Below are 27,139 nucleotides of genomic sequence, written 5' to 3' on the forward strand. Positions count from 1 at the left end.
TTTTGCAATTCTGGAAACATTATGAACTTTATGCGTGAAATAGTACATATCTTCAGTTTTAGGAATAATTCATATTAGACTGCATTCCATCTCCCCAGCCCTCTATAATAATCTGAATTTCTGTTTTGGGGAACAAGGATTTCCCCTAAATTTGGTACAAGACCACGTTGCGTAAGAGCTGAAAAACTGTTTGTACCTGAAGGAATTCCCCTTCTATTCCTCTCAAGACTCGAAAAATAGTTTTCTCCTAATTTCTTCTATTTCCCAACAGAATTATTGAAGAGGATATATCTTCACATCTAGGATGCTTATGATATTTAACACAAATAACATAGAAAGCACATGGCAGAATTTTTTTTCTTATAAATAGTGCTCATCATAACTTCTAATCCAGGTCAATCAAATCAGATCTAATACCAGCGATGCCGCAGAAATTTATGTATTCATAATAGGAAAAGAGAGGACTGTAACTATCATTTCAGATTCAGGCAACTCCCTTGAAAAATATAAAACTTAGTAATATAAAATTGTGCTCAAGGCAGAATCAGCTGTACCCAAGTCACTCCTAGCAGATATTGTCTGACCTGTGATCAAGGACTTCTAAAGAGGAAGACATTCATTAGGAACAGTCTTCCAGTTCTTCATTATTCTTACTGCTAGACTTTTTTTCTGATGTATCATGAATCTTTACTGATGAAATTTAAGGTCATGAGATCTTGTCCTGTCCACCATGGACATGGAGAACAGATTACTCTGGAGAAGCCTTTGATGTGTTGGAGAACTTATCCCTGTTTCCTGATTTTCTGACTTCTCTTCCTCAGTTTTAACTGCAATCACTCACTCATTCCTGTTCATTTCTCCAGGCTCTCTCCAACTGATCCACATGTCTCTTAGTTACAATGCCTAGAGATGACCACAGTATACAACCTAAAAGTCTTATGGATGATGAATAATGCTTAAGGACAGATAGACTGTTATAAAAAAAAATAAGAATAGTTTTATGTGGAAACATTTCAAAGCGTATAGTGTTCAGGCGCCTTAATCTCGAAAGTGAGATTTGATCTCAGAAAGAATATATGTCATGCTGAGCTCCATACCACATGGTTTTACTTACTACAGAATACATTCTGTCCCTGTTGCAGGTGCCCAGTTCCCACTGACTTTCAAAATGTCAAACTGCATCAAAGTTAGGTTCATTTTAAGATCAATAACCCTCCAGAGGTTCAGGGTAGCATATACATTTTTCTTTCTCTTTTCCCCAATTTACAATACAGAACTAAGAGAATATATAGTTTCAGCTTTATGTTGAAGGCAGAACAGAAATCACTGAATCTATAGGTCTGCATAGTCAGAGCTCTAAGGAGTGTATTTTATGGGGCTGTATAGAAGATACATAAAGAAGGTCTTTAAATTAGGAACGATGGGGATGGAAAAGGAGGCAACTGAGAATTTATGGGTGAGGATTAAAGACCTGTATGGGTGACATTGTAGTGGGTGTCTGTTATAGGCCACCTGACCAGGAAGAACAATTTGTTACAGCCTTTTACAGACATCTAGAAGTAGCCTCATGTTCACAGGTCCAGCCAAGGCCGCCGTGGGGGAACAGCCTGATTATCTGCTGGAGGGACAGCACAGCAGGTCATAAGCAATCTAGTAAATTCCTGGATAGCATTGATGGCAGCTTCCTGATGCAACTAATAGAGGAACCAATGAAGACACATGCTCTGCTGGGCCTCATACTCACAAACAAGGAGGGGCTCATTGGGGAGGTAAAGGTCAAAGGCAGATTTGGCTGTAGTGATCATAAGTCCGCAAGCCTGGACTTCAACAGAAAAGACTTTAGCCTCTTCAGGGATCTGCTTGGAAGAGTCCTATGGGATAAGGCCCTGGAAGGAACAGAGGTCCAAGAAAGTTGGTTGATACTCATGGATCACCTTCTCCAAGCTCAAGAGCAGGAAGTCAGGCAAAAATGCCAGGAGACCTGTATGGATGAACAAGGAGCTCCTGGCAAAACTCAAATATAAAAAGGACTAACCATAAAGTGGAAGCACAGACAGGTAACCTGGAAGGAATATAGAGACACTGTCCAAGCTTATAGAGATGTGGTTAGGCAAGCCACAGCCCGCTTGGGGTGGAATGTCAATGGGTATTTATATATTTGAAGCTAATGTAAATTGTAAATTGAAAACTTTTTAAGTGGTGCAGTGCTGTTTTGTGAAAAAAAAAAAGTTGCTAACTATCATCATTTGTAAAATTGCTTGTTTGTATACTATAAAATTCTGCAAGGAATTTGGCAGAAAAATAGAATCACAGAATCACAGAATCAACCAAGTTGGAAGAGACCTCAGGGATCATCGAGTCCAACCGTTGCCCTGACACCACCCTGTCAACTAGACCATGGCACTAAGTGCCATGTCCAGTCTTTTCTTAAACACATCCAGAGATGGTGACTCCACCACCTCCCTGGGCAGCCCATTCCAATGTCTAATAACCCTTTCTGTAAAGAAATTCTTCCTAATGTCCAACCCGAACCTCCCCTGGCGAAGCTTGAGGCTGTGTCCTCTTGTCCTATCGCTAGTTGCCTGGGAGAAGAGGCCGACTCCCACTTCACTACAACCTCCCGACTCCCACTTCACTACAACCTCCCTTCAGGTAGTTGTAGACTGCAATAAGGTCACCTCTGAGCCTCCTCTTCTCCAGGCTAAACAACCCCAGCTCCCTCAGCCGTTCCTCATAGGACAGACCCTCCAGACCCTTCACCATAGTTCAATAGATTAAGTTGCTTACAAAAGGCAGTATTAAAAGAGAATGAATGTGGCTGGAAAGTCAAGAATCTGAAACCTGTGTTAATAGATTGCTCAAGAATAGAGGACTGCACAGCAGTTTCTTGTACTTTTAAAAGGCTGAATCCTAGAATGGTTTGGGTTAGAAGGGACCTTAAAGACCATCTAGTTCCAAGCCCCTTGCATGGGCAGGGACACTTTTCCACTAGACCAGGTTGCTCAGAGCCCCATCCAGCCTGGCCTTGAACACTTCCAGGGAGGGGGCATCCACAACTTCTCTGGGCAGCCTGGTCCAATCCATGCTCAGCTCATATCAGCTTCATAAAATATTTTACATAGTATACCTAACAAAAGTGCATGAATAGAAATGTGAAAGCCAAATCCTTGCAGAACCTCCACCAGCGTGTGTGATGTCTTTTACAGGAGCAATGGAGATGTGAAATGCCAGGCTTATCTGACAGAATATCTTTTATCCAAAACAAAACAAGTAATGTTTTCTAAGAAAACCATTTCATAAAGATGTTCATTCTTAAGATTTCACAGGGTTTACAAATGTTTTATTCCCTCTAAATTTGAATGTTTTTGTTATTTAAACAATAAGACCTAACTTCCTTTCCTTAGGCATAGATATACACAAAGCCTGAAGTTCACTGATTTAGGATTATAAAACAAAAGCCTAAGAAGTAATGGCTGATTATTCACAGTAGACATATTAAGTCAAGGAGATTATTCTTTTTTTTTACTGTTTTCTAAGGCTCTATGCCCAGGGCTTTAGATGTTTCTGGAGTTTTTATTCCATTTCACTCTCTTTTTTAATCTGAAGATTAAAAAAAGCAGTCAAGGTACAATACATGTCTCTTACTAGATATTAGGATTTCTTTTTTTTTACTGAAAGGAGAATTGCAGGAAGTCACTCAGATTTCAATGTGCTGAAGTATACAGTCCTACCATGACCCAGAAATCTTGGAATTTGAGTTAGGTTTTGTAACAGCTGTAAATTCATGTGAATAACATTACATTTATCTATTTTTTTTCTTTCACATGGAAATTAAGCACACATCATTATTCTAATTTTTACACTCAAAATATTTCAGATTACAGAACTTTTCACCAGGAAACTAATTGTCCTTTCCTGTGCTTTCAACTCAGTAAATATCAAGACTTAAACCTGAAGTTCAGCAGCTGAGAACAATGACTATCAATTGCCTTTTCCCCAGCTGTTCCTCATTAACAGCACACAGTGTGCTTATTTAAATCCATCTTTATCTCTTAATATACAAGGAACAGTGAGTGACTGAATTCAGTAGCTATTGGAAGTACAGTAGATCAGATCTTCCTGTTTATTGATTTGTAAAGAACAGCCTCATACTCCTTTGGCAGGTCTGAGTCAGTGAGAGAAAAGAAAGAAACTTTTCAGTTGGGAGGAGAATTCCTGCGTAACATTAAAGAGGGTCTTGTAGAAGCCAGTTTCCTTTGATATGCAGTCAAATTGGATATGATTGGAGTCAAGATCAGAAGGCTGTGGAAATGCTATGAATATGGTGGGGGAATTAAAGGAGTGTTATTTTAATAAGTATTGTATGTATGCATGCTTATTACTACAGAAAATTGCCCTTTTCATGCAAACAGCCTTTGGTGAAGCAAATCTTGAAAAAGGAGATTGTGTGTCGTTGTGCTGCTGCACTAAATATAGATGTTTAGATGAGACTCTTCTATTCTTTTCCTTCTTTTCTTGCCATTTTTTTAACTAGTGATCTCATTTCTACAGTCTCGTGTTAATAAGTAGTAAAAATTGCTATTCACATGCCTTCATATAATTTGCCTGCATTTGGGGCAGCATAATTATGTAATTAGTGTCTATATATTACGCTGCACGTGCTTTTAGATGCCCCCCTGCGGCGGGCGGCAAGGAAGGCACAGACTCTGAGATCGAGGATGCAAGGGCCTCAAGCCGAAAGGCCTAAGGCTTTTTATTGTTATGCTACTACCCTATTTAACTGCTACAATGCAGGAGCCAGACTAGGCAGTTCAAGATAACATCAACATTCACACGCTAAGCACTCATCACCCATTCTGGGAAGAGCCAGTGTTCTGGACTCAAAACATCAACAACCATTCCTTGTTTTCAGCTCTGTGTTCAGAACTGACCTTCCACACATGTTTACTTCTTTCATGCCTCAAAAAGCCCTGTGAACTGGTCTCGGCTCCTTTATCTTAGAAGCAAGCAAAAACTATTCTCAGTGCAGTGTTCCCAAGCAAATCTTATGCTCCCCAAGTAAAGCACAGCTGTTTGCAGACTGAGGGTCTTCCACATTTCCCCCTTTTTTGTTTATTTGATGACAAGGGTGGTCATGATGTGGGCTTCGGCTTTTCAGAGTCCTCTGATTGCAGACCAGGTCTCTGAAGCAGCACTTGGGGCAAAGGCACACAAGCAGGGACGCAGGCACCGCGGAGTTCAGTTCCTGCTAGAGAGAAAGTGAAAGAGATTCCGGGCCTGCTGCCTTCGCCTGTATATTAGGGATTTCTGCCAGGCGGCATTTTTCCACTGTGCTTTGATCTTTCTCACAGCAGGGCAGGAATCTCAGGCATAAACAATTAGGTGCCCTTGAGTCTTATCACAGGCCTATGTTATCTGAATGAAGATGCTCTACTTGTCCAGCACACAAGACTAAATAACAGTTAGTAGTATGATATATGTGTTTTTTGACACCCCAGGTGCAAGTCACTTGAGCGTGTTTACAATCCTCCTCGCCCATCTTCCGTTATATTCCCACATTCTACCCCCTCGCTCAAGAGACTGCTTCTCCTGGGGAGTGCAAAGCTGGACGTGCACATTTGGCTTGCGGGGTGTAGAGCAGAGCAATATACAGAGACATGCAATAAATACATATAGAAAAAGGAATAAACATAGATATCTATACAATAATGCTGTAGCATCACTAATTACAAAGAAGGGCCAAAGATAAACAAGACTGTGAACAACATCCCTGTAGTGTCCAAATTTACTTGATTCACACGCTCTAGAAGAGATAACTGCTGTGAGAATCAAAACAGTATCTTCTCCTCAGAGCCACCTGCATGTGTCAACAGAAAGGCCTTAACCACGCTTGCGTGGAAGCGAAGTCACACAGCGGACAGTACAACTATGGGGGGACCACGACCACCAGAGACCACCCAAGACCCCTCGCAGCATGCTACTTGCGTGCTCATCCAGTCATTTCAGCATTCCCCAAGTAATGCTGGGTGTCAGGTTGACTGTTCTACATCGCTTGCGTGGTCCCTGTGCTTTCAGCGTCTGCATTTCTGGTACCGGGTTCTGGTTGTGGTTTCTCCAGCTCATGGTATGGCTTCACGCATCTCGCAGGTAGCCATCGAGGACCTGTTGGGAGTAAAACACAAGCATATCCCCTCCCCCATGTCAACAATTCTACTGGTCCACGCCAATCAGTTGGGCCTGGCAGATCTTTATACCAAACCTTAAGATTTTGTGTAAAGGGAACTTTACCCTGAAAATGTCGTTCCACTGCCGTGGTATCTAATCGAGAAGATGACCGATTTAGAAAATTTAAAGTGAACACAGCCATATCTAATTGTTCTTGAGGAGTTGTGACTACACTCCCCCTTTTTTGTTTTTGCAACATGTGTTTCAAGTTTTGATGTGTCCGTTCAATTATGGCTTGTCCGGTGGGGGTGTGCGGGATACCTGTAACGTGAGACACACCCCACTGTTGTAGGAATAAGGCCGCTGCTTGAGATACATAGGCAGGTCCATTGTCTATTTTTATTTGTTTAGGGAGGCCCATAAGTGCAAAGCACCTTGTCCAATGTTTCTTAACATCCTGAGTCCGTTCCCCTGTAGCTGCAGAAGCAACAACATAACCAGAAAAGGTATCCACAGTAACATGAACATACTTTTGCCTGCCAAAAGGTGGATAATGTGTAACATCTGTTTGCCAAATTTCATTAGCCTTCAGTCCCCTGACATTTACACCATCATGATAAGTTGCAGTATTATATAGTTGACAATCGTTACATGCCCGAATAATATCACGAGCCTGCGTTTTTGTGAGAGCAAATTCTTTCTGTAAACTGCGAGCATTTTGATGGAAAAAGGAGTGAGATAATTGTGCATGTTGAAATCGTTGAGTAAGGGAGGATGATGTTATGGGCAAAACAGTGTACTTATCAGCTACTGCATTCCCTTCTACCAGAGGTCCTGGCAAGCGAGTGTGAGACCTAATATGAACAATAAAGCAAGGATGCTGTCGTTGCTGAAGCAGAGTTGCAATAGCAAGGAAAAGTTTATACAGCTCTTTATTGCTAATTTCTTTGATAAATGCAGCTTCTAAGCGGTTAATAGCGCCAACAGCATATAGTGAATCTGATACAATATTAATAGGTTCGCTTGCAAACAATGTCAGAGCTAAATGTATTGCAGACAATTCAACAATCTGAGTGGACGCTTCCACAGTAACAGATGTGTGTTGCCATTGTGCCTTTTCTTTCCAGGCCACTACGGCCTTCTTTGTTTTACCTGAGCCGTCTGTAAAAACCGTTTTTGCATTTGGTATAGGGTGAGGCACCATCACTCTCTGTGGCTGTAAACAGAGGGAAGGTAAGGCTTGCAAGATTTTATTCCGTGGCAAAGTAAAATGGATATCATTCAAATAATCAGCCAGAGCAGCCTGAAATTCAAGGCTGTCCCTCATCAGTGTAATGTGCGTTTCCTTATGAAAGGGTAGGTAAATAATGTCAGGGTCTCGACCTGTCAGCTGCTGTATCCTGAACCGTCCTTTCTGAATCACCATAATGACCATCTCCAAAGGAGTCGTAATTGTTTTTGTAAAGGTGTGTGATAAGAAAATCCATTCCAGGGTAACTAATTGCTGTGATTCTGTCAATTGAGCAAATAGCCCATAAGGCTGGAATTTCGTGTGAATCACAAAAAATAGAAGAGGCAAGTGTAAGATTATACGTCCTGCTTGGGAAGTTGTAAGTTTTTGAATTACCAATGCCAATTCCTGTTTTGCTTTGTCAGAAAGGATTCGAGGCGAAGTTAAATCTGAATCCCCCTTCAAGGTGTTAAACAGGGTACTTAACTGTTCAGTAGAAATACCCAGCACAGGACGAATCCAATTAATTGTCCCTAGTAGTTGCTGCAAATCATTTAATGTAGAGATATTGTTTACCAAACGAAGTTGTTGTGGCCGTAAGGTTCTGGTAAACAGTACCCATCCCAAATACTTCCAGGGCGGTTCTGTTTGTATTTTTCTGGGGAAATATGAAGCCCAAATTGTTGTAAGGAGTCTTTTAGATGATTTACAGTTTTCATCAGTTCTGTCTGTGTCAAAGCTGCAATGAGAATGTCATCCATATAATGGTAAATAAGAGACTGTTTAAAAATACTTCGAGTCGGCTCTATTGCAGCAGAGACCACTAACTGACAAATTGTGGGACTGTTCATCATGCCCTGTGGGAGAACCTTCCTTTCTGCTCATTTTTTCTTTACTGTCGGCTTTGGCAGTTCTTTTTAATATGCCCCATTTGATTACACTCAAATACATTTCATTTCTGACTCGTCCCACAACGAGTTGCTGAGCCAAGGCACTTGCAAGTAAAGTAGCTTTATGCTCTTCAGAACCCACATTCTGACAAGCTTTAATAAATTCTGCTATACTTTTGTAAGAGTTTTTTAGAGGGCCCAAAATTCTTTGACAATCTGCATTTGCATTTTCATAAGCCAATTGTAATCACAGCGTTCTACTGTATTTTCATCATCAATCTGCCTGCTCAGTGCTGTTTGTAAAAGATCAATAAATGTAACATAGGGTTCTTGAGCTCCTTGCCTGACTGCCGCAAAAGAGGGCTGGCGTTTCCCTGCCTCCGGAACGCGTTTCAGGCACTTTAAAGCCAATGCAGAGATCTGTTGTAAACGCTGCCGAGGTAACCGTGCCTGTACCTCTGGTACTGCATACTGATTAATTCCCAAATATTCTTGCCTATTTTCCAAAGTGTCTGCAGAAACAGCCTCCTGGTACTCTGCCAGCCACACTGAATACTGTGCAGGTGTTAAAATCATCCGTAAAAGTGACTTCCAATCATGTGGTGTCATAGTATAGGATTCCCCAATGACTGTTACTAAATTTGAAGTATAGTTACTGTGCAAACCATAGTCTCTCACCGCAGCCAGTACTTCCTTAATCATTTCATAACTAAGGTAGCGATACTCAGGAGAATGATTTGGACGATAGATTACCGGCATCGCCGTCAGCATGGCAAAATCTCCTTTACGAGCAGCTTCCTCTCTACAATTTTCTGCCAGCGTTTTGTATTTCGTTACATGAGACTCTGATGCCTTTTCAGCAAAGCCAATAGGTGGCTCGGCAGACGCAGGATACGGAGGAGCTGTTGGTGTTAACTGTGCTCCGTCCGTAGCCGCTGCCGCTGCTGCTGCCGGCTGCGAGACCCCCCGTGCCGAAGGGACGGCCGCAGCTGTTTCTTTTACCGATGTTAATGGTGGGTATAAATTGGACTGTATGTCTGGATCTGTGAAATCAAGATCGTAAGGATCGTCTGATTCTCCGGAGACTGTTTCATATACAGGCTCCTGTTGCTCCTTCACATCCACTAAGGTGTTAATAGCAGTGGATGCCAGAGATTGCAAATACTCCTCTGCAGGCTGGAGTGCAGAGAGTGCTGTAAAAACAACCCTCCACGTTGCTTCTAAATCCTTTAGAATATCAGACTGCAACGTGTTCCGTTTTTGTATTTCTACTCCCACTTTCGCCCAAATCTTTGCATCGTAAGTCCCTGATACAAGGAACCAGGTGCAGTTGTCTTTGATCCATACTAATAACTGCACCAATTTCGCTAATTGGACCTTATAGCCCTGTTCGCGTAATATACGCTGTAATACCTCAGTGTAGAGCTTATGCTCTTGGGAACTAGCCTGTCCCATGTTTATTGCGATCGCGGAACTCACTGATTCTGGGGACTCTCCGGTCCTGGGGACTCTCCGGTCCTGGGGATTCTCCGATCCTGGGGACTCTCCGGTCCTGGGGACTCTCCGGTCCTGGGAACTCTCCGGTCCTGGGGATTCTCTGATCCTGGGGATTCTCCGATCCTGGGGACTCACTCTCCGGTCCTGGGGACTCTCCGGTCCTGGGGATTCTCTGATCCTGGGGATTCTCCGATCCTGGGGACTCACTCTCCGGTCCTGGGGACTCTCCGGTCCTGGGGATTCTCTGATCCTGGGGATTCTCCGATCCTGGGGACTCACTCTCCGGTCCTGGGGACTCTCCGGTCCTGGGAATTCTCTGATCCTGGGGATTCTCCGATCCTGGGGACTCTCCGGTCCTGGGGACTCTCCGGTCCTGGCGCGCGCTAGCCCCTGACAATCCTTCGATCAGAGTCGCCGCCGCTTCTTCGTTAATCTTCAACCTTGTTCGGGCGCCATTTGCGGCGGGCGGCAAGGAAGGCACAGACTCTGAGATCGAGGATGCAAGGGCCTCAAGCCGAAAGGCCTAAGGCTTTTTATTGTTATGCTACTACCCTATTTAACTGCTACAATGCAGGAGCCAGACTAGGCAGTTCAAGATAACATCAACATTCACACGCTAAGCACTCATCACCCATTCTGGGAAGAGCCAGTGTTCTGGACTCAAAACATCAACAACCATTCCTTGTTTTCAGCTCTGTGTTCAGAACTGACCTTCCACACATGTTTACTTCTTTCATGCCTCAAAAGGCCCTGTGAACTGGTCTCGGCTCCTTTATCTTAGAAGCAAGCAAAAAACTATTCTCAGTGCAGTGTTCCCAAGCAAATCTTATGCTCCCCAAGTAAAGCACAGCTGTTTGCAGACTGAGGGTCTTCCACACCCCCCTACCAAAAAGAAATTATTCTGACCTCAGAAGAGTTTATGCTGTTGCTGTGTTTCAAATGCACAATAATTCAAAGAAGTTAAGCTCAAATGTAAATGTCTAACTTCATTGAATGGGATAGGTTGTATCGACCTGACCTCCTCACTATTCTATCAATGATCTTAAAATAGAAAGTGAAGTAATTTGACAAAACAGAACTTAAGGAAACCCATTCCCCCTTCCCTATTTGAAGTTGTGTTTTTGGTGGATTGAAAGATGTTCTAATATTTGCCTATATTTGGTATATTTTATTCAGAAGTGAGAACATTCAGAGAAGTCTGTTGAGGAAAAGTTTTCTTTTTTTTTTGTTTTTCCTTAAAAGAAAATTAAACTTTTTTCTCAACACTTTATGTTGGTATTCTAGCACTTGGCTAACATGTCAGTAGACCTAGCAATGGTGAATCAGGAAGAGGGAGAACTGAAAATATTTTTCCCATTATAGTATTAATAATCCCCTATCAAAATAGCACATGACGCTGAAGTCCTTTCAATGACAGCATGATTTGGCTTAGAAATAGGGGTAGTAGAAGCTGTTGTTCATTTCCATGAGCATCAAAGACAAAAAGATCTTTTTTTCCTAGAAAGAAATAAAAGGTCAACTTAGAAATTGCAGGCATGTAACAAAGCATGCGGAGCAAACATAGAAAGAAAAAACAGCTACTTATTACCTTACTTTGCTTGGCAAATTAGGATATTTCTAAAGAGATCCACCTAGAAATAAACCTAAGAGGGCCCCAAGGGATATAACGTACAAAGATGTGTGATATACAATCACATATATAATATACAAATGAGACTTCTTGTTTGCTAGTTTCATGTTTTCAACTACATTGACTTTTCAGATAGTGTTGTCGCTGGTGTCACGTGTAGAGTTGTTTTGGTTTGGGGAGGGGGCGGTTGCTTGTTTTTTAAGTGAATGCAAACAAATAACTACTTCATCGACAGAATGGGTTTTGATTCACTGTTCTGCACACTGTTTCTTCTGAAGCACTTACATCTCTTCCTAGCCTTTTAGGAGAAAATTGACAGTTATTTTCCATTATGGCAACTTGATCACACTACAAGAGGCTAAGGAATGCTAATTTAACCCGTTTCTGTAATAAGGTTCTTTACTTCCTTGCTCATCAAATATGCTAAAAAAAAATGTAAATATTAAAAACATACGTGATTTCAGTTTAAAAATTAGAAGGAGAAGAAAATCATTTTTTACAGGAAATATTCTTTGCAATTTAGTAATGCTTTCAAGCAGGGAAAGATGAGTGTATAATGCATCTTTTTAGCTGTTTCACTAGCATGGCAACAGTTGAACTAAACTGTGCTATAGTACAGCAAAGGTATTTATGTTAGGGTGTTATTTAGGAAGAACTGCAGGTGTTTGTGCTCTTTTGTTCAAGAGCGTGCATTTGCACGTTTACCATTCACATTGGCCAGGAAAGACAAATGCAGTTGCATGCTAGATCTCTTTAAGAAGCACTGCAAGAGACACTATTTGTATATATCAACAAGGGAGATGATAAATAAATAGTGTTTAATAGATACATAACATTTTAGTATTTTTGTATGCTTTGTTCTTCATCTTTGTAAAAGGGTATGTCCAAAGAGAGGACTGTGATAGAGAAATGAACTGACTTATTATCCAGGTGAGATTCTTGAATTAGAGTTTGGAACCCACAGAAGTTTCTTTCTGAATTGCCTCAATGTTAACAAGGGTGAAGGTATTCACGTATTCACCTGTAACATTCCCCATTTGCCTGATGTTTTCTCACTACACATGATTACTAGCTTTGTTGGCCATTTATGACAATTTAAGAGCCACAAGTAAGACTTTTTGGATAAATTCCTTGCAAAGTTTGTTGAATGTGAATTTCCTAAGCGTGCTGAGCACAAACAGGCATTCAGTCACCTTCACTCATACAGCATTGGAGCCACTGATTTTGCAGAGTATATTTTAGCCTAGTGATCAGAGACCGTCTGTCCGGGAGGTAAGTACCTCAGAGGTGGTTTCCTCTATTGAGGAAACTATTGCTCAGTTGAACATCAAAGCTATGGGGAAGACTCGGGCAGGATTAAGACACAGGGCTAGACCTAGGCTGAGTATTATATTGTCCCAGTATGGAATTTGTACATCCAAGAATAGAAAATAGATGGATTGAGAGAGAGAAAATTTTCATAGCTCTTTGCTGAGGCCACTCATTATTTGCAGGCACAACTTTAACAGCATGATGAGGTGTGTCTCCTTCCTCCATCACATCTTTCTGAATAGCTCAGCAACTCCAGCACACCTTAATAGTTGGTGTTAAGTACTTTTTGAGCATATGGAAAATACTGAGAATCAAACAACTTAATTTTTGTTCTTCTTCTAGACCTGTTTTGCAGTGGGGACATAAACACAAAGGAAAGCTTTAGAGGTAATAAAAATGTTTTTGGTTAAAAGCCATCAAATTTTTTTTAAAAAAGGGAGAATTTAGTAGTAGACCCGAGCCAAATCCATCAAATCCTTATTCTGATTTCAGTGGAGACATTGTAACAAGTGTTTTCAAGGCTGAACCCCACATTAAGTAAAGTACTTACAAAGTATTCCTAACAACTACATGACATAGCTTTGCTTTTGTATTGTCATAATTTCTTTATCTGAAACCGATTATATATTCATTTCACATGGCTGCATTCAAATGATGGGAAACAGAACTTGTTTCATCGAATGTTTTCAAAGTCTTTAAAGGAGAGGAGCTTTAAATAACTTTTTTTTTATTTGTTCATCTGTTTAGCAGAAGCTGTTTATGTTCCATGTCAATATCACTTAAAATCAGTATAGGATTTTTAATATTACCATCTTCAGCTTCAAGTATAATGTTTACTGCACTACTGTGGCTCTTTCATTTGTTATGATTGAAAGAAGATAAATGTTGTGTAAAACAGTGGATTAAATAAATAATACGTGTCTCTTCAAGCGTGCATCCTCAGTGAAGAAAAGCAACAGTTCAAGTGTCCTGATTATAGAAAACCCTGATGTTTGTTTTTAAGTCAACATCAGATATAAAAAGATTTTGGTCAGTTAAAACCAAATTCTCATATCCTGATTCAGATAAAGCAATATCTGACTTTTTAGAAATCCACCTATTGATTTTTTTAGTAACATTAGTTGTGGAGAAATACTGTAGAGAGTTTTACCTAAAAGATACCCAAATCCAATCCATAGTCCCATCTTGCATCTTATGTACTGGTAGCAGTGCCTTTAAAATTATTACTTTTTGCATATGAGTCTGGCTAAACTGATACTAGTAGGAACAGACTACTGAAGTCAGAAGACATAATTTTTCCTTTGGGTGTTGAGACATGGGGGAGGGGGCGGGTATTTGCAAAACTTCATTAACAGCATATATGTTTTCTTCCATTTAAAGCAAGGAAAATGAATGCTTGAATGGGGTTGAAAATGTTGCTGTTTTCTTCACACACAGCTCCAGTTTTTCACAACATCCTTTTGTTCTAAGGAAAACTGCACTTGGTTCAGAGCATAGCATAAAAAAATACATATGATACTTTTGTCCTTATATTGGAGGAATGTATTTCACTTGACTCAGAAGAAAACAAGACAAAATTTAAAATTTGGGAATTACCTATGGCTTGGTTTTGAAAATGAATAAAAAAATATTTACTGCCAGTGAGAATTTTTTTCAAGAATCACAAATCAGTTATGAGGACTTAGGGGGATATGCTCCTTCTCCACGTAGTTAGGGTGTAAGCCACAAAGCCAAATCCATCTCTGATTTTACCGGATCAGAGACCTTTTTCTGCAACTTTAAGTCCTCGTTGTTTGTTCAGGTGGGGTTTTTTATTGTTCACAATAACCCCAGTTATTGTGGGTTCAAATTTTGTTATTTTATCATCTACATCTTAGTCTCTATGAATTTTATCAAGACTAAATGCAATAATCTTCCTTGCTCTACCATCAACAGTGAGTTCATCTTTCAGCACCCAAAAGGTAGGATGCTGATACATCAATGAGTGGTATTTCCTGGCAGCCAAATGGAATAACTTTTTGTGTTCTCAGGTGGTATTTCCTGGAGAATACTCAAGATTTCCCAATGTTTTATTCATCTCTGTATTGACAAAATCTACCTCTAGACAGAGGTATTTCCTGGCTCGCATCCAAGGCTGTTCAGTTTGAAAGCTTACCCTGAAGGGGGTAAGGTATTTTATTTTACTGGATGTGCATATATGGCTAAAAATCTCAGTTTAATAATTTTGTGCAGCTCAAAGCTCACCTGGATATTTTGAAGTGATTGAAATTCTCAGATTTAGCATGCTTAAAGCAGTTGTGTGGGCTGCGAGCTGGCGGTGGTCATACATACTAAAGCATTTCCATACTCTGTTCTGGCCACAAGCTGGCTATTGTCTTTCTCGTGTATGAAACCCTGCTGCCCGCTATGTATTTGTAGACCTCTCATTCTCTTTAGAGGTTTTGCATGCTAGAAAGTACATTTTCCATCCTAGTTCACTTATTGAAAAGTAAATACTAATATAAAGGAGGAGCCTTATATTTCTTCACTAACCAACAATGACTTAATGACAAATAGGTATGTTATTAGGTGTTTTTTAGAGGACTACAAAGAGTATATATAATGCCGTTTACATTTTTTCCAGTATTTTTTTTTATTTTCATGTGTTTGTTTTATGTATGTTTAAGATTATCTTCCTAGTCTTCATTGAAAGGCCATTTCCAGATTAAAAATAATATCACACTAGTTTATGCTTCTATACTTAAGATAATGATGACCAGAAGCAGCCCTATCATTGTTTTCTATGCACTTACAGACTTCCCTAGCTTATATCTATGCTGTAAATTAGGTGTGAACTCAAGCTCAAAGCCCGTCCAGAGCACTACCTCTCAGAACTAAGTTAGTGAAGCACTACTTAACATCTGTCCATGCAATTCACTCTAGGCCTAAATTGTTCTTTGCCCAGCCACTTTCTGCCCACAGTTTCAGAAGTTATCCAGAGTTCAGCCTCTTCCTAGGCTTAGTTTTGTCTAGCTAAGCAATCAGTAATATTAAACAGAAAAAGCACAGGTCACAGGAGTGAGGCAGCATGTGCCCTTTAAACCTACCAGTATAAATGTTGCTCTGTGAGTAATTCTGGCTTCAGGAAAACAGCAGAAATAAGAACAGAGGCCACAGGGTGATATGCTAGTAGCTGAGCGATGTGAGGAGGTGCCGGTCAACGGGGACTAACAAATAATCCCATTGATCGTGTCTGTGTATAGGAAGCCAGAGGAGAAAAAAAGGCATACAAATGGAGGAAGCTGCAGGAAAAGCATCTGAAAAATAGCTTAAGGAAAGAAAGAAATGGGGGCTTTTTGGTCATAGTGTCAGTTTTGAAACTTTAAGCAAAGAAATCATGTCCTGATGTTAAATTTCTGTTGTGTTTAGTGCAATGAGATTTGGGGGCTGGGTGTTATTTGACAAACAAACACAAATGTATCAAAGAGCTAGTAAATTCTATCATTTTTTCCTTCTAACTGAATTATTTCTAATTATTATAGAGTTGCTCCTTCCTACCACCAACCAACAAATCTCTGAAAGTTTTAAAATGTGGATTGCTTTCTACTTGTGAATCCTGTTTGTTTCCTTGTAATGTATCTCACAGTTAGTACAGTAAAACCAGACAAATCACTTTCACCTTCTGCTTTGCTATTGATACAATGTTGGTTGTTTTTACAGGCAATACTTGTGAGTCGGCTTCCTATCAGTTATTTTACTTAATACATGTCTAAAATATTCTGTCATTATTTTAAATATTTTTCATTACTTTCCCTAATCCCACACTTATGCCTAGCTTGATGATGGTATCCTTTTAGCATATAGGCTATGAAGTTACTGGTAGATGTCATTCATACACTGTGGAATCTTATAGCAACCACCTCTTGGCTTCTTGCTTGATACTTAAATCTATTGGGATTTTCAAGGGTAAACATAAAACGAATCTTACAACTAGCATCTGTGTTTTCATGCAGTACACTAACTCAAAAAAAACATTAGGAACAACATATTCTTCAAAGGACTCTTCCAAGGAAGTAAGGGTTGAGGGGGTAGGATTTGACTGAACTAAAAGAACAGAGAAATGTTTGTACCCAGGTGCTCTTTGGTTACCCTCATTTTGGCATTTTTCTAAAGTATGGCTATCACATCCACATTAAGAGAGAGTACTTTTCATAAGCTGATTTATAAAAGTATACTCTCAAAAAGTATTTCTGATGTAGTTCTGTAAAAGTATTGACATAGAGGAATGTTTCTGACTTCCGTATTGGCAAGCAACAGTCATATTCTCTTCAGGTGCATAAAGTCAGGACAATTTGCTATACCTTTATTTATCAGCCTTTTAATTTTCAACTTGTTCTAGCATCAACTAAAAGGCGGTGGGGGGAAACACAAAAACCAAACCCAAATCTTTTTTGACCTCCTTTCTCTTGGATAAGCCACGTTAAATCTCAGTTAAACCCTGAGGATTAACGATTGTTGCAGGAGCCTTCTTAATTTAAAACAGAATGTTCTCTAATGAAAAAAGTATCTGACTATAATTGCTGCTTGTTACTTGTTTTGAAGAAAGTAATTTTTTTTTCTCCTCTCTTAAACAGGTGGCCATTGATGAACGTATCAGGCAACTGCACGAAGCTCACAGGGATTTTGGCCCTACATCCCAGCATTTTCTTACTAGTGAGTAATTTCTCATTTTTCTTGCTCAGCTTGCACACACAGTTAACTGATATTTTTGTAGCCATGTGCTGATTATCATTGCTATGAGTTTCTTTTTTAGACTGTATTATAATGTTTTCCATTTTTTTTCGTTACTGGGAGCAGAAGATTGTTAAGTGAGTTCATATAGTCCAGGGTAAAAGGAAAATCTCTGCCAGTATTAAGTCTGTCTATACATCTGTCAAGGCAAGGCCGGTCTTCACTGTTTAAAAGTTCCTTTTTAGGACTAGCAAAATAAAACAATATTAAAAATTGGAAGAGTTTCTAATGATTGTAACCCAGAAAGGATTCAAAAATATTTAAATTTGGTTTATCTGTTCAAAGAAATATTCAGCTCCAAAAAGGGGCAAAATAAGATCTGCAAGAAAAATATTTTTCAGGATTTGATCACTTAGCAGAGCAGTGAGAGGATCAAAATCATAGTGGGAAAGTTGGCAGAAGAATGGCAGAAGGATGGCAGCTAAGTAAACTTTTTACAACTCTGCATAAAATATAATTGCAAATAATATTACCACTCCACCTCCACACACACTCTTTTATCAAGGATGTTTTGAAGTATGCTGAAAGACAACTTGAAACACCTTCAAAGCTCCAAGGCAGTGACTAAAATGAAGCTTCTTAAAGGACGAGTCTTTTCTATTGTACTTCAATTAAGGAAAGTAAACAGTAAAACTTTCTTTAAGAGATTATATCAGCAGAACAGAACACAGTCACAGGATAATGGTCTCCTACATGCAGACGGATAAGCTATCCAGACATCAGAAATGGATGTTACTATTATCGCACAGCTAAATTCACAGTGGGGTAGAAGACAAACTTTTCTTCAGCTGATACTGCATTGTAATTTTAATTGGTTAGCCATTTTTCTACTGAAAATCTCAATGGGAAGCTGAAAATTCTCAGTGGGGTGGACTGCAAATTCAAAACCAGAGTCAATGCTGTGTCATATAAGCACAATGCAGGCTCACAATGATTGAACCTTGCAACTTATTTTATCAAATTATGATCCTGTGAGGAAATAAGCCCTATTTCTGTAATTTCTACTACTTTTTAAAAATCTCTCTTAATTAACTCTTAATCACTGGGAATAATTTGTCAGCTCAATACATATAACTGCAAATCAGACTTACCAAGATTGAACATGCAAGAGTTATGGGTATATGACATGAGTGCAATATGTAAAGAAATGACTGTTTTTCTTATGACACAGTGTATTCCTGGTCAAAGAATAAATTTGAAGGGTAAATTAAACAATCCTATATTGCAATCTGGAAGAGACTAGAGTGGCCTGAACTACATTATCACACTGAACAGCACGTCATTGTTCTGTGCCAGTGCTGGGTGCAGCCAGGCAACTTGTGTGACAGTTATGTCCTAGACTCATTCTGCCTTATTACTGATAAACCAGATCAATCTAAAAGTTGCTCAGTGTTATGATAGTCACTTCTTTTAGCCCACCCACCATTAGTGAGACACTGAGACAATACATTATTCTTCTCTGTACTAACCAGAGACAGCAAAATGTAGAAATGATTCTGGATGCTTCTCACCACTTGAGGATTGCTTTAGGAAAAGGAGCCAAATGAAAATGTATTGACTTGGGAAATAGCCAAATCACTGAGAAAAAATGTATGTGTGTGTGTTTGTTTCTTCTCTTTCTCTTTCTTAGATGTGTGTGCAAATACTTATGCAAATGCATATTCTTACATGTGCATGCAAAAGTTACGTACTTGAAGCACTGAAAATATCTACAGAATCCTTCCCAAGTATAAGTGTTTAGTCCCTGAAAACTGCCAGTGCATCTATCAGTCCTATCTTTCATAAGCATCAAATTCCAAAAGCAGCAAGTTCATCAGTATCATGTACTATTACTACACCTGAGGAAAATATTATGCTTTTACATGCTTTTCATGTACTACCTCTGCTGCATCCCTACACTGATGGAAGCACATCTGCTGGAGAGGTAGTGTTGCAGGAGAGAGAGTGCCAAAGTCTTTGCCATCTAGCACTAGTTTTCTTCTGTATCTGTACTTTTGGGGATGAACAAGTCAAACATAATGGTTGCCAAACAGAATTGGGCAGGTCCATGAAGGTGAATTTAATGACTTGTAAATGATCTTTCAGTGCTTGGCAAAGAGAGTCCGAGTTGGATCAGTCTAGCTGTAGCAACAGTGAAAAGATGAATCATTGTAATTCTGCTCTCTGGTTTTATTTTGTAAGCTCAACTTACAGAGCGTTTTTATCTAAGAAGCTGAGATACACATAAGATCAATGCACATTGTAATACGTAAGGAAAATAAGCAATTTATTGGCTATTTCACACCTAATTTATATGCCAGCAGTAATCAGTTCATCCTCTCGAACTCAGCATTAGCTTTGCCTCTACCATACATGCTTGCTTACCTTAAGGTGTGAGTGATGATCTTCGGCTCCCAAGTGTGTTTATATACCTATATGATAAAGTGTCCATTTAGAGTTGATCTACCTTTAAATAGTTCTGCAAAAAGGGTGGTACTATAGTCAAGTTCACATTAAATCAGTGACTGAATTACATTTGTCTCCTATCTGGAAGAAATAAATATGAGCTGCTATTCTGCGGTAATGTTTTTTATGTATTTGTTATTATTTTATATGTATAAATTACAGCATCATCTGTCTGTTTCTGCTTGGTTGAAACTGGAGCTGCATAGGGCTGTTGAAAACCTAACACAAAAGTAATGGGGGAGTGATGCAGGCACTTCATATTTGTCATGCCTTGTGCAGGCAAGGAATCAAGGGGTAGTCCCTGTTTCTAAGCTCTTACAGCCTGTTCTAAGAGCTACTCTTACAGCTATTTAGTTAGCAAATGTGTCGCCTATCTACAAGAAAGGCTAGAAGGAGGATTTGGAGAACTACAGGGCTGTCAGTCTGACCTTGGTGCCAGGGAAGGTTATGGACCAGATTGTCTTGAGTGACATCACATGGCAAGTACAGGACAACCAGACGATCAGGCCCAGTCATCATGGGCTTATGAAAGGCAGGTCCTGCTCTACTAACCTCATCTCCTTCTATGACAAGTTGACCTGCTTACTGGATGAGGGAAAGGCTGTGGATGTTGTCTACCTAGACTTTGGTAAAGACTTTGACACCATTTCCCACAGTATTCTCCTGGAGAAACTGGCTGCTCATGGCTTCGCATGGTAAAAAACTGGCTGGATGGCTGGGCCTAAATAGTTGTGGTGAATGCAGTTAAATCCAGTTGGTGGCCAGTCATAAGTGGTGTTGTTCCCCAGGGCTCAGTGCTGGGGCCAGCGCTGTTTAATATCTCTATCAATGATCTGGACGAGGGGATCGCGTGCGCCCTCAGTAAGTTCGCAGACAACATCAAGCTGAGCGGGAGTGTTGATCTGCTTGAGGGTAGGAAGGCTCTGCAGAGGAATCTGGACAGGCTGGATCAATGGGACAAGGCCAACTGTATGACGTTCAACAAGGCTAAGTATTGGGTCCTGCACTTGGGGCACAAAAACCCCATGCACTGCTACAGGCTGGGGGAAGAGTGGCTGGAAAACTGTCTGGCAGAAGAGGGCCTAGGGGCGTTGGTCAATGGCCGGCTGAATATGAGCCAGCAGTGTGCCCAGGTGGCCAAGAAGGCCAACAGCATCCTGGCTTGTATCAGGAATAGTGTCGCCAGCAGGACAAGGGAAGTGAACGAAGCTGGTGAAGGGTCTAGAGCACAAGTCTTATGAGGAATGGCTGAGGGAACTGGGGTTGTTTAGTCTGGAAAAAAAAGGAGGCTGAGGGAAGACCTTATCGCTCTCTACAACTACCTGAAAGGAGGTTGTAGTGAGGTGGGTGTTGGTCTTTTCTCACAGGTAACAAGTGATAGGATGAAAGAAAATAGCCTCAAGTTGTGCCAGGGGAGGTTTAGATTGGATATCAGGAAAAACTTCTTGACCAAAAGGGTTATGAAGCATTGTAACAGGCTGCCCATGAAAGTGGTGAAGTCACCATTCCTGGAGGTATTTAAGAGACGTGTAGATGTGGTGCTTAGGGACATGGTTTAGTGGTGGACTTGGCAGTGTTAGGTTAACGGTTGGACTCGATGATCTTAAAGGTCCTTTCCAATCAAAACGATTCTATGATTTTGTTTCTGAGAGAGATGGGAAGGAAGGTGTGAGCTAGAGAGATAAGGAGTGAAAAAGGAAAAAATAAAAAGGTCTTCTTCTTTGTAACGTTTTTAATTTAGGGACAATTTTTCTCCATTGTCCTTTCATGCAGTTCAACCTTCTCTTTCCACTCTTTCTTTTTCTACATGACTAGGTGACTTTGTTTATCTATACTGTGGCACAGGATAATTCAGATGTCTCCTGGTTGTGAATTAAAAAAGTAATGACAAAGGAGCTAGTATACACTTGTGTGTCTATACCAAGGCTTTGAACTGCTCTCAGGTATAAAGTACTCCCACCAAAACTGGCCCTTATTTTTCCGCTAGCACATGAACTTGCCTCTCTCCAGGCCTTCTACACTTTTTGATGGGCTCTCTCACCTCAGCCCTTGATCTTCTGATCAGTCCTTCATGCTTCCACAAGCTCATTTCACTCTGACAGTCTCCACAGAGTCCCAGCTCCTCCTCAGTTTATTCTTTACTAAGGACAGAAGCTCCCAGTGTTCACAGCAATAGTTGTTAAGGTATAGCTGATAAATATATTATGTGTGCAAGACATTATATCATGAATCCACAGAGTGAGTTTGTTGGTTTTGAAGGTTTTGCTGTTTAATTAGAATGATCTAAATCAGGGTGTGAAAAAAAATTAGAAAAAAAATCCCCTTTCTATTAAAGAGAAATTGGTAAATATTGAGCAAAGTAATTAAAAAGAATCTGTGATCTTTTCACGGATGATGGTGCTTAATTTGGAAACTATATACAGTTACTGAAGTGTGAAAAAGAGTACCTGCAAATTTCAAACATAATGCCAGCTCTAGAGTGTTCAGTGACTCCTCTGGAATAATTTCACTTTTTTGACTTCTCCTTTATTTTTATCTGTGATGCTGCCTCTTACAAAGAATGGAATTCGCTGTCTCTTGTTCGAGGACCCACCTATATTTGTCACAACAGTTAGTACTTTTTTTTTTGAGATGCAATAAATGAGAGGTAGAATTGTTGTTAGTTTGTTTTTAATATCATCTGCTGTGCTAGCCAGCCTCCCATCAATCTTATTTTTAATGAGGCAACCATGGCAGCTTTCATTCAGAAACAGAAAGGTTACGAATGCTGGAGCCAACAGATCAGAGTGCATCTGCTTCATCTTATGTCAGATAATCGTCGCTTAATCATAAAAAATATGATCAGAGTGGTGGGCTATGTAACCTAGGTCTCTCCTTCTCTGGATAAGCTCAGAGTTATTTAGATCTGTTTTTTTTCTTGTTTCTGTGCTTTTGTGTTGTCCTTCAGTTATTTAGTCCACTCTCCTGAGAAACTGGAGATGTGGATCTGAATTCCTTCAGGCTGGGAGAGAAATCAATTACATCTCCCACCTTCTGGGTGAGTGCTTAGATTATTATACAAAGCAGGAGAGGAGTGGGCGTAGCCGGAGGCACCGCGGGCGATTTAAACGCGGTGAAACCAGAACAAACAGCTGACAGCGGCGGCAGCAGCGACAGCGGAGGCAGCAACTTGAGGTTAGTGCGGGGGCGACATCGGGCTTAACTGGGCGGTTTTCGTACTCTGGGCCCCCCCCGAACCCCCCCTGAGCATCAGCCCCGAGCTGCTTCCCCCCCACCCCGGACCCGGAGGTTCCCGGCAACGAATCAGGAGAGGAGGGGGTGTAGCCGGAGGCACCGCAGGCGATTTAAATGCACCACCCCCTGTAGACTGGGTGATAAAAAGCCTCCTGGAGGACAGGGACTAGTCCCTGCCCAGAGGGGAGAGGGAGACTCAGCAGTGACTGGGTGTGTCCCAGGGCGGGAGAGGCCACAGCAGTTTGCAGCTCGTTGGGGAGGGCGCTGACTCCCTCCCAGTGCACAAGGCGAGGAAGGTGCCAAGGAGCTGTGAACCAGCCAAGCTGTGAAGGCGCCAAGGAGCTGTGAACCAGGGGTGTCACCAACAGGTATTTCCCAGCTCAGTGAAAGAATAATGGTATCTACCTGGCGGAAGAAGACCAAAATGGATGTGGGAACCCAGACAGAGCTCCCACAGAAGGAGGCGATGGTGCAGGTCGCAGGCTGCAGGGAATGCTACAGCGTCTCTGTGGTGACAGGGGGCTGTGTGCGCTGTGAGCAGGTAGATGATCTGCTCGGCCAAGCGGCACAGCTGCAAAGCCAGGTTGAAAGGCTTCAAGCCGAAGTAGAAAGGCTTAGGAGCATTCGGGAGGCTGAAATGGAGATAGACTGGTGGAGCCAGGCTCTGCCTTCCCTGCAACAAAAATGGGAGCACCTGCCGGAGAGCTCCCAGGATCAAGGGACCCCTGTACTCTGCCCCTCTCAGGTGGAAAACAATAACTTAGAGGAGAGGAGTGAGTGGAGGCAAGTCTATGGCCGTGGCAAAAGGCGAGTGCCCTCCTTGCCTACTTTGCCTCCACAGGTGCCTCTGAGCAATAGATATGAAGCCCTAGTGGAATACAGCCGGTCCAATGGGGATGTGGTGGAGAGGCAACCTATATCAGAGGTCTCACCACAGTCAGAAAAACCTGACAGGCGTATAGCTACCTCCTCCACAAGGAAGAAGAGAAGAGTTTTAGTGGTTGGAGACTCCTTCCTAAAGGGATCTGAGGGCCCAATATGCAGAGCTGACCCCCAACACAGGGAGGTCTGCAGCCTGCCTGGAGCCCGAATCAGGGATATCACCAGGCAACTCCCCAACCTGGTGAAGGCCACAGACTACTACCCCCTGCTGATCTTCCAGACAGGTGGCGAAGAAGCTGCATCCCGTAGTCTGAGGGGGATGAAGAAAGACTACAAGGCCCTAGGACGGTTGGTGAAAGAGTCTGGGGCACAAGTTGTTTTCTCCTCCCTCCTTCCATTTTCAGGTGATGACGTGGGATGGAATAGTAGGATTCTCTCTATTAATGCCTGGCTACGAGACTGGTGCTACAGACAGGGCTTTGGGTTCTTCGATAATGCCTGGTTTTATAAGACACCAGGCGTGACCGTAATACATGGGAAAGGTTTATGTTGTAGGGGCAAAAGGGCTCTGGGACAGGAATTAGCAGGGCTCATTCGGAGAGCTTTAAACTAGATTCGAAGGGGGATGGGGTAGTAGCTGGGCTTGCACCACTGGGGCAACGCTCTAGTGTTGAGGTAGACCAGGAGGCCTCCCATCCTCCTGGGGTGAAATCGGTGTGCTCATCTCGCTCCCTGAAATGCCTGTACACCAATGCACGCAGCACGGGGAATAAACAGGAGGAGCTGGAAATCCATGTTAGGTCGGGGGGCTATGATTTAGTGGCAATCACAGAGACTTGGTGGGACGCCTCGCATGACTGGAATGTGGTCATGGATGGCTATGTCTTGTTCAGGAAAGACAGGCCACTAAGGAGAGGTGGTAGAGTTGCTCTTTATTTGAGTGAGCAGCTAGAATGTATTGAGTTCTGTCCAGGGGCGGATCAGGAGCGAGTTGAGAGTTTGTGGGTGCGAATTAAGGGGCAGGCTGGCAGGGGTGATACTGTTGTGGGTGTCTATTACAGGCCACCAGATCAGGATGAGGAGGGTGATGAGGCCTTCTACAGGCAGCTGAGAGCAGTCTCTCAATTACAGGGCCTGGTTGTCATGGGGGATTTCAACTACCCTGATATTTGCTGGGAGGCCTACTCAGCCAGCCATCCTCAGTCCAGGAGGTTCCTCCAGTGCATTGATGATAACTTTCTGATGCAAATGGTGGATGAGCCAACTAGGAGAGAAGCGCTGCTGGATCTGATCCTCACTAACAAGGAGGGTCTGGTTGAAGAGGTGAAGGTTGAGGGCAGCCTTGGTTGTAGTGACCATGAGATGGTAGAGTTCAGGATCTCATGTGGCAGGAACAGAATAGTTAGCAGAATCACAACCCTGGACTTCAGGAGGGCCAACTTTGGCCTTTTCAAGCAATTGCTAGGGGAAATCCCATGGGACAGGGTACTAGAAGGTAAGGGGGCCCAAGATAGTTGGTTAGCATTCAAGGACTGCTTCTTCCGAGCTCAAGATCAGAGCATCCCAACAGGTAGGAAGTCAAGGAAGGGTAGCAGGAGACCTGCATGGTTGAACAGGGAACTGCTGGGCAAACTCAAGTGGAAGAAGAGGGTGTACAGATCATGGAAGGAGGGGCTGGCCACTTGGGAGGAATATAAGTCTGTTGTCAGAGGATGTAGGGAGGCAACAAGGAAAGCTAAGGCCTCCTTGGAATTAAACCTTGCAAGAGAGGTCAAGGACAACAGAAAGGGCTTCTTCAAATACATTGCAGGTAAAGCCAACACTAGAGGCAATGTAGGCCCACTGATGAATGAGGTGGGGGCCCTGGAGACAGAGGATAAAAGAAGGCGGAGTTACTGAATGCCTTCTTTGCCTCTGTCTATACTGCTGGAGGCTGTCCTGAGGAGCCCCAGACTCCTGAGGCCCCAGAAGAAGTCAGGATAGAGGAGGAATCTGTCTTGGTTGATGAGGGCTGGGTCAGGGACCAATTAAGCAATCTGGATGTCCATAAATCCATGGGCCCTGATGGGATGCACCCGCGGGTGCTGAGGGAGCTGGCGGAAGTCATTGCTAGGCCACTCTCCATCATCTTTGCTAAGTCGTGGGCAACGGGAGAGGTGCCTGAGGACTGGAGGAAAGCGAATGTCACTCCAGTCTTCAAAAAGGGCAAGAAGGAGGACCCGGGGAACTATAGACCAGTCAGCCTCACCTCCATCCCCGGAAAGGTGATGGAACAACTTGTCCTTGATGCTGTCTCTAGGCACATCAAGGATAGGGGGATCATTAGGGGCACTCAGCATGGCTTCACCAAGGGGAAGTCATGCTTAACCAACTTGATAGCCTTTTATGAGGACGTAACCTGGTGGATAGATGATGGTAAAGCTGTGGATGTGGTCTATCTCGATTTCAGTAAAACGTTTGACACGGTCTCCCACAGCATCCTCGCAGCTAAACTGAGGAAGTGTGGTCTGGATGATTGGGTAGTGAGGTGGATTGTGAACTGGCTGAAGGAAAGAAGCCAGAGAGTGGTGGTCAATGGGACAGAGTCCAGTTGGAGGCCTGTGTCTAGCGGAGTCCCTCAAGGGTCAGTACTGGGACCAGTTCTATTCAATATATTCATTAATGACTTGGATGAGGGAATAGAGTGCACTGTCAGCAAGTTTGCTGATGACACAAAACTGGGAGGAGTGGCTGACGCGCCGGAAGGCTGCGCAGCCATTCAGAGGGACCTGGACAGGCTGGAGAGTTGGGCGGGGAGAAACTTAATGAAATATAACAAGTGCAAGTTTAGAGTCCTGCATCTGGGCAAGAACAACCCCATGTATGGGTACAAGTTGGGGGCAGACCTGTTGGAGAGCAGCGTAGGGGAAAGGGACCTGGGGGTCCTAGTGGACAGCAGGATGACCATGAGCCAGCAGTGTGCCCTTGTGGCCAAGAAGGCCAATGGCATCCTGGGGTGTATTAGAAGGGGTGTGGTCAGCAGGTCGAGAGAGGTTCTCCTCCCCCTCTACTCTGCCCTGGTGAGGCCGCATCTGGAATATTGTG

The 27,139-nt window shown here is 42.2% G+C and overlaps 1 protein-coding gene across 1 annotated transcript in view; it reads left to right on the forward strand.

Moving 5' to 3' along the window:
* The window catches only part of DMD (dystrophin), a 1,374,504-nt gene that overhangs the window by 1,210,889 nt on the left and 136,476 nt on the right, over window positions 1-27,139 (forward strand). Inside the window, 1 exon segment of the mRNA XM_068422827.1 lies at window positions 17,338-17,416. Coding sequence (XP_068278928.1) covers window positions 17,338-17,416 — 79 coding nt within the window.

The sequence above is a fragment of the Nyctibius grandis genome, chromosome 2 (assembly GCF_013368605.1).
Source record: "Nyctibius grandis isolate bNycGra1 chromosome 2, bNycGra1.pri, whole genome shotgun sequence".
In the NCBI taxonomy this organism is placed as follows: Eukaryota; Metazoa; Chordata; class Aves; order Nyctibiiformes; family Nyctibiidae; genus Nyctibius; species Nyctibius grandis.